The 13,098-nt window shown below is 41.1% G+C and overlaps 1 protein-coding gene across 1 annotated transcript in view; it reads left to right on the forward strand.

Annotated features, from left to right (window-relative positions):
* The window catches only part of TTPA (alpha tocopherol transfer protein), a 38,287-nt gene extending 25,613 nt beyond the window's left edge, over positions 1–12,674 (forward strand). The window contains exons 2-5 of the mRNA XM_073583931.1: positions 7,123–7,276; positions 8,259–8,452; positions 9,683–9,793; positions 11,360–12,674. Coding sequence (XP_073440032.1) covers positions 7,123–7,276; positions 8,259–8,452; positions 9,683–9,793; positions 11,360–11,533 — 633 coding nt within the window. The 3' untranslated portion in view covers positions 11,534–12,674. The remainder of the gene's footprint in view (positions 1–7,122; positions 7,277–8,258; positions 8,453–9,682; positions 9,794–11,359) is intronic.
* Positions 12,675–13,098: the final 424 nt, after the last annotated feature.

Raw genomic sequence — 13,098 nt, forward strand, 5'->3', positions numbered from 1 at the left:
ATCAGACGTAACTCACCATAGAATTTATTACAAATAGCATGTGACTGTAAATTGCCGGCGATTTTACTGTTTTATAGCAATATTCCAGCTGTAACTGTCTGAAGATTCCGTCATGTGAACAGTGTCAGTGACAGCCTAAAGGTTACTACAGCTCTATGTCTGTGTATATACTACTGGTACAATAATACTATCCCTACCTGTTATTTTGCAGCTTCTTGCATATAGTTTTTGTTATATATTTTACATACTGTATATTTTTAGATATTTTAGTGTATCTCTATATATAAAACTGAATGTGTGTGTGTGTGTGTGTGTGTGTATCACCAACCAATCACGAAGCATCTTTCATTTCACCAGAGCTGTTCAAAAGAAGCTGAGCTGTGATTGGTTGCTATGAGCAACAGTTTTCCTTGCAAACAATCACTAAGCATCTCTCATTTCACTAGAGCTGGTTAAAAGAAGCTGAGCTGTGATTGGTTGCTATGACCAACAGTTTTCCCACTCGACAACACCTCAGCAGACACTGACATGGTGGGAGAAATATAGCCTCCCTGGGAACATAAGCTCCCAGCCATTGTCTGCCCCCCTGAAAGGAGTAGAGAGCACATGACAGAAATGAATTCCCCCCCCCCTCCCGTGCCCATATACCCATCACACATCCTCCATCCCGTAGGCACATCTTCCCTCTTAAAGGGATCTCTGGTATGAAAGTCAGAGCAAATCCATCCAGCACTTTGGTTTTGACCCCAGGCCTCGCTTAAAGGGATCCCCGGTATGGAAGTTAGGACAGTTCCACTCAGCTCTGTGGTTCTGACCCCAGGGTCTCTTAAAGGGATCATTGGTATGGAATTTAGGGCAAATCCACTCTGCTCTTTGGTACTGACCCCAGGCCTCTCTTAAAGGCATCCCCTGTTATGGAAGTCAGGGCAATTGCCTTCAAATGCTCTGGTACTGACCCCAGGCTCTCTTAAAGGGATCTCCTGTATGGAAGTTAGGGCAAATGCCTCGGCGCTCTGATTCTGACTCCAGGGTTCTATTAATAACCTCTTCAAGACCGCAATACGTATATATACTGACCTGAGATATAAGAGAATATCATCCCCATAAAGGTGACAATCCAGCAGTTTTCGGCTGTCCACTATATCTGACAACTTGCCGTATCACAAATTATCGGTGTTGACACCATCCATATCTGTTTAACCCCTTAGTTGCTGCTGTCAAAAGTGACTACATCAAATAAATGGTTAAAAGATTGTGGGGGCTTGCACTTTAATCTAATTGACACACCGAGATCATGATTGTGTGGTCCTGATGTTTGCCATAGCTGTTCATGGCCAAATAGCGGCCTTAGAGTCTCCCGGCTATAGCGGTCAGTTCAGAAGTTAGCGACATTTAGGTGGTAAACAAACACTTTTTCATTCCGGCTATACCACTTTGCATTAATTCCTAAAAATCACCTGAAGGGTTAATAAACTACCTGACAGCGGTTTTCAATATGTCAGGGGGTGCTGTTTTTAAAATGGTATCACGTTTGGGGTTTTCCAATATATAGCACCCCTAAAGTCACTTCAAACCTGGATAGGTCCCTCAAAAAAATAAATTTTGTAAATTTCCTTGAAAAAATGAAAAATTGCTGCTACATTTTTAAACCTCCTAAAAGGCTAACAAAATAAATTACAGTTTAAAAAATGGTGCTGATGTAAAGCCGACATGTGGGAAATGTGGTTTATTCATGTTTTTCTGTGGTATGACTATCTGGATTAAAGGGATAGTCATTCAAAGTTTGAAAACTGCAATTTTTTTTACATTTTTGTCAAGTTTCTGATACTTTTATAAATAATCACAAAACATATCAATCTAAATTTACTATTATCATAAATTATAATGTGCCGCGAAAAAACATTATCAAAATCACTGGGATTTGTTGAAGCATTAGAGAGTTATGACCACATAAAGTGATATTGGTCAGAATTTAAAAAATTGGCCCGGTCACGAAGGGGATAACCTTCGGGATCATTGGTATGCAAGTCAGGGCAAATCCACTCAGCGCCCTGGTTCTGACCCAAGTCCCCTCTTAAAGGGCTCCTCGGTACTGAAGTGAGGGAAAATCCACTCTGGGCTTTGGTACTGACCACAGGCCTCTCTTAAAGGGATCTCCGGTATGGAAGATAGGGTAAATCCCTCAGCGCTCTGATTCTCACCCTAGGCTTCTATTAAAGGGATCATTGGTATGGAAGTCAGGGCAAATCCACTCAGCGCTCTGGTTCTGACGCCAGGACTCTCTTAAAGGGATCCACGGTATGCAAGTTAGGACCGTTCCCGTCAGCGCTCTGGTTCTGACTCCAGGCTGACGGGATGATGTGGGATATTAGTGGTAGTTGTCCGGTGGCTCAGGCTGACGGGATGATGTGGGATATTAGGGGTAGTAATCCAGTAGCTCTGGCTGACGGGACGATGTTGGATATTAGTGGTAGTAGTCCGGTGGCTCTGGCTGATGGGATGATGTGGGATATTAGGGGGAGTAGTCCAATGGCTCTGGCTGATGGGATGATGTGGGATATTAGTGGTAGTTGTCCGGTGGCTCTGGCTGATGGGATGATGTGAGATATTATGGGTAGTAGTCCGGTAGCTCTGGCTGACGGGATAATGTGGGATATTAGTGGTAGTTGTCCGGTGGCGCTGGCTGATGGGATGATGTGGGATATTAGTGGTAGTTGTCCGGTAGCTCTGGCTGACGGGATGATGTGGGATATTAGTGGTAGTTGTCCGGTAGCTCTGGCTGACGGGATGATGTGGGATATTATAGTGAATGTTGCTATGCGGAATGGGCGGGGATATACACACAGCTTTATATATAGATATAAACATTATAATTTTTTATAACTAACCGTAGTTAGTTACTATGCCCGGGCAGCACCGGGCTCTTCAGCTAGTAGTGTATATTTCTACAGATAAGTACCAACACTTTACAGTATGTAAGTTTATACACTTTATAGGCTTGTCCTGTATTGAGTCAAAAGTTTGCAGTCACTAAATGACCTCAGACTGCCAAGACATGTTAGCAAGCGCAACGCTCACCTTGTCGTTGGTGAATGGGCTCACATCTTTTGGCCAAATTTTGTGCTAAGTATCTCATATGTTTTTCTAGAAAAGCCATTATGCTATTTGTATTTCACATATTTCATATTTGATATGCCTTAATGCAATTGAGTGCAACCATTTCCTTATTTGATATGTTTGCCGTACTTACAGTCACAGTCATCTGACTTCTGTCACTTCACCTCTATTGAAAGAAGTGGAACGAGGCCGGTCCACATGTGACGGAAAGCATGCAGATGTCATACATGTGGTCACATGACTGCCCGCTCACAGCCGGAATCCCGGGGAATTGTGACCGCATGTAGAGCGCTTTTGTTTCCAGTCTGCAGTCACATACTGGACAGACTTTTACAAGCCCTTTAAGCTACATGACATCCAACACATATGATGATCATCTTGTTCCACACCAGGAAATACATTTCAGTCTTACACTGTGCGAGAAAGGAGTGGCACGCTGGCAATAATGCAATACATACATGTGAAGCCAGCAAACAAAGGTGGAGCTGGGGCAGACGCAAACACTGTACCTCTGCCGAAGAAATCCAATCCTAAGCTGGAGTGTGTGACTGTAGAACCGAAGATTCCACCGGTGTAATATAACAGTGCTGGAAATGGAGCTTTAGTATCCTGGAGCAGATTAGTACACTCTATAAATGATCATTTATGTCGCAGCCGATTTGGGGCTGCTATATCTCTGGCACAGGGCCCCATACAAACACGTGGTTGGTCACGTATCTGGTACATGGTGCCCACTGAGCTTCGTGTATTTAGTGGTTGGAACATTAGAGATGGTAAGAAACTACTTCTGACTTCTATATGGGGAGAATTTAAAGGGGACCTGTCAGCAATAAAAACAAACAGCATTTACCTGCTGCCATAGTGGTTAACTGCAGGTAAATACACTTATAGACATGTGTAAAGCCACATCCAGAATGTGGGATCCAGTTTTAGGCTCAATGATCGGATGACGGTGCTTGGAGTGGCCGGCTGCTCTCCTGTCCGAGCGTGACTGTATGTGTTTCTGTGTACCGTATTTTTCGGACTATAAGGCTGGTTTCACATTTGCGTTTTTTTTCGCGGTAATTTAGCGCTAAATAGCGCATGCGTTTTTTTTTCCTATACTTTGCATGGGATGCGCTTATGTGCGCATACACATGCGTTTGTACGCGTTTTACCGCGCATGCGTTTTTTTGCGGTATGCGCTCGGGCGCACAAAATGCAACTTGTTGCATTTTTTGTGCGTCCGATTTGCCTCAAAAAAACGCATGCGCGCGCAATGCATTTTTTTACAGCAAGACACCCATTATAAGTCTATGGTGAGCATATGTGCGCATTGGCATGCTTATGTATGCGTTTTTTTGCACATGCGTTTTTTTTTTACCATTAGTTTAGACAATGGAATTTAGTGGTTTGGGTAAAGTTAGGGTTAGTTAAGGGGGTTTAGGGTTAGGGTCAGGGTTAGGGTTAGGGTCAGGGTTAGGGTTAAGTATGGTTTGGTTAAGGGTTAGGGTCAGGGTCAGGGTTAGGGTCAGGGTTAGGGTCAGGGTTAGGGTTAAGTATGGTTTGGTTAAGGGTTAGGGTCAGGGTTAGGGTTAAGGTTAAGTATGGTTTGGTTAAGGGTTAGGGTCAGGGTTAGGGTCAGGGTTAGGGTTAAGTATGGTTTGGTTAAGGGTTAGGGTCAGGGTTAGGGTTAAGGTTAAGTATGGTTTGGTTAAGGGTTAGGGTCAGGGTTAGGGTTAAGTATGGTTTGGTTAAGGGTTAGGGTCAGGGTCAGGGTTAGGGTTAAGTATGGTTTGGTTAAGGGTCAGGGTTAGGGTTAGGGTCAGGGTTAGGGTCAGGGTTAGGGTTAAGTATGGTTTGGTTAAGGGTTAGGGTCAGGGTTAGGGTCAGGGTTAGGGTTAAGGTTAAGTATGGTTTGGTTAAGGGTTAGGGTCAGGGTTAGGGTCAGGGTTAGGGTTAAGTATGGTTTGGTTAAGGGTTAGGGTCAGGGTTAGGGTTAAGGTTAAGTATGGTTTGGTTAAGGGTTAGGGTCAGGGTTAGGGTTAGGGTTAAGGTTAAGTATGGTTTGGTTAAGGGTTAGGGTCAGGGTTAGGGTTAAGTATGGTTTGGTTAAGGGTTAGGGTTAGGGTTAAGGTTAAGTATGGTTTGCTTAAGGGTTAGGGTCAGGGTTAGGGTTAGGGTTAAGGTTAAGTATGGTTTGGTTAAGGGTTAGGGTCAGGGTTAGGGTCAGGGTTAGGGTTAAGTATGGTTTGGTTAAGGGTTAGGGTTAGGGTCAGTGTTAGGGTTAGTAAAGTCATGGTTTGGGTTAGTGTGAGTGGCCACCTAATGTTGGAAAAAAACGCAAACGCGGTAAAAACGCACTAAAAACGCATACAAACGCTTAAAAACGCTGCGTTTTTTTCATGCATGCTCATAAAAATGCTTGAAAAAAACGCAGCAGTTGTATGCTTTTGTATGCGTTTTTCAATGCGTTTTTTTGCGGGAAAAACGCGCTGCAAAAAAAAGCAAGTGTGAAACAGGCCTAAGATGCACTTTTTCCCAAAAAATTTTGGGGGGAAAATGGGGGATTAGAAGACTGATTGTTTTAATCTTGAAAACAGTGCTACCTTTTTCTATGGGCTACTTCTGGCCCTGCAAGTCAGATTGGGGATGAGCTGCAGGGTCAGACACAGTCCATGCCGAGCATTTTTTTCAACCCCATTGAATAATTCAAAAAATACCCTCCAAAAAGTGTCTCGCTTGACGTGGAATCTGCAGAGTATGGCTTCTCAGCATTTGGTCTTCCTAATCAAACATTGTGAATACTTGGGATCAAATGTCAAATGATCTCAGTTTATCATTCATTGTTCTCTAGAACCCAGTATAACCAACAGACACCAACTTTGTTGCTAATCCAGAAATTGGTGCAGCTATTATAGATAGCCATCCGTCCCTCCCCCACAACTTGCTTGTCGATGTTGTATAGTTAATATGTAAAAGTGTGATCATCAGGGTCAAGATGGAAATCAAAACTGTAGTAAGCCTAGGTGTGCACGGCCCTGATAGTGTTAAACCCTTAGTGACCGGACCAAATATTTAAAATCTGAGTGTCGCTTTATGTAGCGATAACTCTGGAACGCTTCAACAATCCCACTGATTTTGAGATTTATTTTTTTTGGGGTGGCACATTGTACTTTATGGTAATGTTATATTTAGGTCAATATGTTTTGTGTTTTATTTATTAAAAAAAAAAAAAAAAAGCAATCTTCAAACTTTGAATGATTATCCATTTAATCCAGATAATCAACCCACACCAAAACATTAATAAATAACATTTCCCATATGTCTGCTTTACATCAGCGCCATTTGTAAAATGTTATTGTATTTTGTTAGCATTTTAGGAGGTTTCAAAATGTAGCAGCTATTTTTCATTTTTTCATGGAAATTAAAAAAAAAAAAAAATTTCTTTAGGGACCTATCCAGATTTGAAGTGACTTTAGGGGTGCTATATATTTGAAAACACCCAAAAGTGATACCATTTTAAAAACAGCGCCCCCTGACATATTGAAAACTGCTGTCAGGTAGTTTATTAACTTTATTTAGTTTAGATGCTTTTCAGGAATTAATACAAAGTGGCATGACAGAAACAGAAAAAGTTTATTTTCTCCACCTAAATGTCGCTAACTTTTGAACGGGCCAAAATAAACAAATGTAATAAAAGCTCCATCTTATCCCTGTGTAATTTTTGTGGTCCCTTGGAATCTTTGAAATTTTCATCACTTTGAAAATGCAGCCATATCTATAGGTAGAATCATGTAGAAGAGCAACCGAGAGGAGATCTCTGCTCATTCTGGGCCTAGGAGTCCAGGGGGTGGTTCTATTCAGTGACTGGCAGTTTGTTTTTCATTGTTTTATGTCAATGAATATTAAGATTTACTACATCAAAAAGCTGTCACCAGAAGATCAATGCTCTGTATCACGCCAGCGCACAACAGTGATCTGCCATATTCTACTTTCACCCTTACATTTCTATTCATATTTCAGTTGTTGAGAAATTATCACAAGTGGAGGAAAGAATGTCCGGAAATCAGTGCTGACTTGCGCCCATCTCCTCTCCTTAAGCTGTATGGTGCTGGATACCATGCTGTGCTGAAGTCCAGAGATGCTTATGGAAGCAAAGTCCTTATTTACAGAATTGGTAAATATAAATGCTATGTACTAAATATATATGTAGATATATCTATGATATTGGTATGTACAGCATTGTCAGATTGAAAAAGGACTTATTCATTCTTAATAATTATAATAAGGCCATAACTATAAATCACAGTTTAACCAGAATTCCCCCAGCCCCACATAAAAGATCCGAAAATATTTTTTCATAAAAAGCATCTGATCTGTCTTTGGGAAAATGTCATTGTCTGGCTGTTTTTAAAACATTTGTACACAAGCAAAAAAAACATGACCATTGTTCCCTAAGAGTAAAAGACGTATTTGCCTCTTTTTGCTCTGTCTCAGAATATTTCAGAGTGCTGATATAGTGGGAGAAGTCTAGTGACTTCAGGGGTAATTTTGTTATCAGAAGTGTTGGACATTATTTTTGTAGGGTTTTTGGCATATTGCAGACAGTGTCTTTCCTTTCCTATCCTTTCTAGTTAGTTTGGGCCCCATCGTTTGCTCAGCCTATTTTCCTACCTGTGTTTGTGTTTTCATCTTGTTTCACCGTCAATACATGTGTGGGGGCTGTCTTTCCTTTGGGGTCTGCTCTGGGGCAGTTAGTTTTCCCCTTTTCTTGCTTCAGGCTTATGTAGTTCTTCGGCTGTGATGAAGCGTCTAGGATCATCGTAGGTACGCTCCACGGCTGCTACTAGTTGTGTGGTCAGGACCAGGGATCTGCAATCTGCATAGTTACCAACCTCTCTGGTTTTCTGTGACTTAGCTTGTTTTGATTTTTCCTCCTCGGTGACCCATTCATAACAGCTGGCACTGCTGCATGGATGAATAATGAATCAGAAACACCACGTGTGAACATACCCCCAAGATTCCCTAAGTTTTGTGTGATTCCTGACTTCTAATTTAATCCATTATCTGATACACAATAGCATTGTACCTTGCCAGGAATATTTTACTGTTTATGAAAGGAACTTCTGTTCATAACCATTTTTTTTAATCTTTTGTAGAAAAATGGGACCCAAAGCAGTTTACAGCATATGAGGTATTTCGGGTGAGCCTCATAACATCTGAGCTCATAGTACAAGAAGCAGAGACTCAGAGGAACGGCATAAAGGCTATATTCGATCTACAGGGATGGAGATTAGTTCACGCATTTCAAATCACCCCAACTATTGCCAAAAGGATCGCTGCAGTCATGACCGTAGGTGGCAAATGGGAAAATTTAAAGAAAAAGACGTATAGACATTTGCATAGGAGACGTATAGACATTTGCATAGGGATTGAATGTTTGTCACTGTAGAAACCAAAACTTGCTTTTTATTTATTAAACTTAGGTTTGCAAGTGCACACATCAGTGCACTTGCAGTCTAGGGCTCACCATTGCTTATTCCTTTCGGCATCACTCCTTGCTTCTTGATTGACAATGGAGGTAACGTTGTACTGTAAAGTCTGTCACCACTGTCAATCAAGAATTGGGGATGGCGCTGGTTTGGAGAAGCAAAGAGGAGACATATACTGCAAGTGTGCTGATATGCCAAGCCGTGCACTTGCATACCTAATTTACATATCAATAAATGGTGACTTTCGGACAGTTCAGGGCTGTGGAGTCGGTAAGCCAAACCTCTGACTCCGACTCCTCAATTTTCATGACTCTGACTCCACCAAAGTAGTCTCCGACTCCACAGTACTGTTTTGTACTGCCCTGTTCCGCACTACCTAAGGGTAGTCTTATTGACAGGTTCGCTCTAAAGGGAATGTGTAATTAGGTTTTTGTTTCATTCACACTCCCCCAAAATACTGACAATTCTGAAAATGATATAACTTTTGGTGGTAGATCTAAAGTTTCTGATGGTAAAAGCTGGGGTCACCTGGGGTGGGGTGACATTTGAGTGAACGTGAGTTGCAGTAAAATCACAGAAGTACAGCAAAACTATCCTGACCTCAGTGTCCTTGTGGCCATGCAATCCAAGTCAGAATTGAGTCAGTGCAGAGAATAAAAAAAAGAAATGTCACAAAAGAGTGAAAGACTGAAAACTGAGTATTTAAATGATAGAAAGTAGGGGTAAATTGGGGCAGGAAAACTGTACAAGGCGAAATGAGTATGTTTTGGGGAAACCTTAAATCGGGATACAGATCCAGCTCACCAGACATAGCATTCCAACATCGGAGCACGAGACCGCTGTGTCCAAGCGCACAATCCAAGGCAATAAGAAAAAAATAACTTTGTCCAGCTCCACGATGTAGTGAAAAATATTCTTTATTCACTCAATAGAAATGAGGTTTAAAAGCCAGCATGAGTTACAAGGCATGCGATCGATCTACGCGTTTCGAGTGGCTAAGCACTCTAAATCATGATACCATTGCTTTGGGGAAACCTGCATATGCTGACAAGGTACAGTATTAACATTTTGTGATCTCTTTATTCTGTCAGGACTCTTTCCCGTTAAAAGTCCGAGGGATACATCTTCTAAACGAGCCTCTCTTCTTCTATCCTGTATACTCATTAATCAAGCCATTTCTTCCTGAAAAGATCAAGGAAAGGGTGAGTGATCTGAAATGGCCTGTCAGGGATACCGTATGGCGGACACTAGTCTGAGGACAACTGTTGCTGACACTTAGGTTATGTGCGTAGTTTTTCGAGGAGTCTTTTGGAGTAGGTTGACTCAAAAAACTATGTTTGAAAGGACTCTCCCTATTTATTTTCTTTGAAAAATGACTTCCTGGTCATACCCTCATTGTCATTGTTTTTAAATATCTTCAGATTTTCTAAAAACACAGAACATTTTAGAAAAAAAAGAAGAGTTCTGCACACATGTTTTTGTTGTGTTTTTTCCATTCAGAATTGTCAGAAAAGTGAATGCGATCCCTAAGGTCTCATGCACACGTTACTTTTTCCTTGCAGATTTAAGTCAGTTTTTGGTGCAAAATTTCACATATACTAATGAGTGAGGAAAAATCTGTAACAAAAACGGATGTAAAATACACAAGTAAAAATGCAACAAGTATTTGGCACAAACGTGCACATTGCGTATATTACGCAGCGCTTTACCTGCCAAGAGATGCAGAAATGGTGTAGAAATTTCTGCTGCAAATACTTAACCCTAACTTATCATTTCGTCAGGCATTTTCGGCAATGAAGCTGCTTCATAAGTTACAATAGAAGTCAATAGGAAGACCACATAAATGCCAAAAAGATACCTGAGCGTTTTTTATGCGTTTTGGAGCTGTTTTTACTCCATAAAATGCTTGCGTTTTATTAATTGCTTAATCAAATTTTAAAAAAAGTGACAAATTTGGTCAAAAAGAAAAAAAAGATGCTTACAAAACATAGAAAAAGATTCAGGAAAATGTTAGCAGGACACTAACAAAAAACTATTCTGACCAAAAAAAAAAAAAAACCTACAAAAAAAAGTGCATTTTCTGAAGTGATTTTCTCTTGAAAAACTCACCGTTTTTGGACTGCCTCACAAAAAGCTCCACGTGCACGTACCCTTATGGATGCTGTAGTGGCGAGCGTTCCACCTCACTTTCATTATTGTCAACAGCACATCTCCTGTCTGGACCAGTGATAATTTTTAGACCTAAAATAAAAGAGGATTTGCACATTTATTTGGTCGCTGGGTGGGTTTACATCAGGTGATGATCGGCAACGGTTTTTCTGACGTAAAATGGTTAAAGGTGATCATACTCAAATAAGAACAGTTGGCCTGACCTGCAAATTTCAGCAGACCTAGTAGAACATCTGTTGTGGAACTGGGACATTTGGAAACTTGATACTTCCTATAATATTCATTTTTCCAACCCATTTTTAAACCATTAAATTTAATTTGGCAAATCTATAATTGCATACTGTAGGTAACTACTACAAAGCGTGAATCTCCTGGGACTTGCAGACAAACTGTGGGTCACAAGGTATAAGAGGTTGGAATCTTGTAGATAACAAGTTTGTAGTTAGACAAATAGCAAACTGAGTCCCAAGTGCAGATTTTGCTGATTTGCTAAGAAAATCTGCAAGAGGAAATATCAGCCACATCTGATCTCACGCTAAGAGTAGATGTGAAAAATCTCATTATCATCGTGTATAATATCCTTCCTTATGTTCTTTTAGGTCCATTTGCACGGTAGCAATTACATACCAACTCTTCATCAGCATTTTGCAGAGAATATCCTTCCCCCAGAGTATGGAGGCACAGGACCGTCAATGAATGACCTTTGTAAGGAGTGGACTGACCACATCATGAACTGTGAAGACTACCTGCTCAGTATATCTGAGACTGGCTGAGAGTCTCTGGCTCTTCCTCGAACTGAAATGGAAACACAATTCATGGATGTTTGAGTAAAGATTCCAAAGAAGTGGAGAAACCTCTTGTCCGCCGGTGCTTTACTCTGTAAGGCCATGTTCACTCGTTCAGTATTTGGTCAGTATTTTACATTAGTATTTGTAAGCCAAAACCAGGAGAGGAGCAATCAAAGGAAAAAAGCTCTGCGGATTGGTCCGTGCGGATTTAGTAAAATCCGCAGGTCAGAAGACCTGCGGTTTATCTGCGGATTACCCTGCGGTTTTGCCCTGCGGTTTATCATCTCTACAATGGAGCAGATGGCAAACCACAGCGGAATCCGCAGAAAGAATTGACATGCCATTTCTTTCTGCGGATTGAAAACCGCAGCAAATTCGCGTGGAAAAATCCGCACCGTCTGCACTGCGGTTTCATTTTCCATAGATTATAATGCCACTGTACACCGGATCCGCAGCAGAATCTGCAGCGTGTGCACACACCCTAATAGAAACACTTCACCACTTCTACATTTTTCTCCCAATCCTGGTTTTGGCTTACTGATATTGATGTAAAAAACTGACCAAATACTAAAAGTGTGAACGTGGCATAAGAAGAGGAATGATACATTCACATGGTTTCATGTTTCCAGGTCTGGACGTTTCCGTCACATGAAGTCACGGTGTCACATATAACATTCCATTGTGGAAGCAAGGATTAGGCCGGGGTCACACTAACCGGCGAGAAATACGGTCCGTAGTTTACATGCGTAATACGGAAAAATGTCACCTAAATAGTGCTCTGTATGTCATTCGTAATCAAGATGTGGTCGCGTATTTTGCGCATGTAAGCATCCGTATGTAATCCATATGGCATCCGTATGCCGAGATTTTCTCGCCGGCTTGCAAAATGGACATATAATGGAGCCCTATGACAGGCTTTCAAGCACAAACGAAAGAATAGATATAAACACCTAGAATGCATATATATATATATATATATATATTATATATTTCATATAGTGCTACATAGCCGAATAGCCCTGAAACATTTGCCGGCTTCTGTAAAATCATTCCCAAACCCGACATGAAATGACACATGGTTTACATACAGTAAACCATTTCATTTCATGTTTTTTTTTATATGTCTTTCACTAGTAATTAGATGAGGTTTTGTGTGTAAAATTTGGGAGGTGTAGGTGTTAATTTAAGGGGTTAATTCGTTGTAAAAAATTGCATGGGCTCCCATGGTAATTTGTCAACCAGAGAGGTAAAGCAGGTGAGTGAGGGCAGATTTTAATAGCCCTGAGAGGGACCATTGTTTTTGGCCCTCCCCCTGGCTACAAAAATCTGCCCCCAGACACCCCAGAAAAGAAAGGCGCATCTATAAGATGTGCCAATTCTGGCACTTATCCTCTCTATTCCCATTGCCCTGTAGCGGTGGCGAATAGGTTAATAACAAAGGATTAATGTCACCATTCGAATGGAAGGTGAGATTAAGACGATTAATAATGGAGAGGTGTCAATAAGACACTGATCCATTATTAACCCTATACTATGAAAGGGTTAAAAAA

Source organism: Dendrobates tinctorius, unplaced genomic scaffold (assembly GCF_039654945.1).
Source record: "Dendrobates tinctorius isolate UK_male_01 unplaced genomic scaffold, ASM3965494v1 ptg000082l, whole genome shotgun sequence".
In the NCBI taxonomy this organism is placed as follows: domain Eukaryota; kingdom Metazoa; phylum Chordata; class Amphibia; order Anura; family Dendrobatidae; genus Dendrobates; species Dendrobates tinctorius.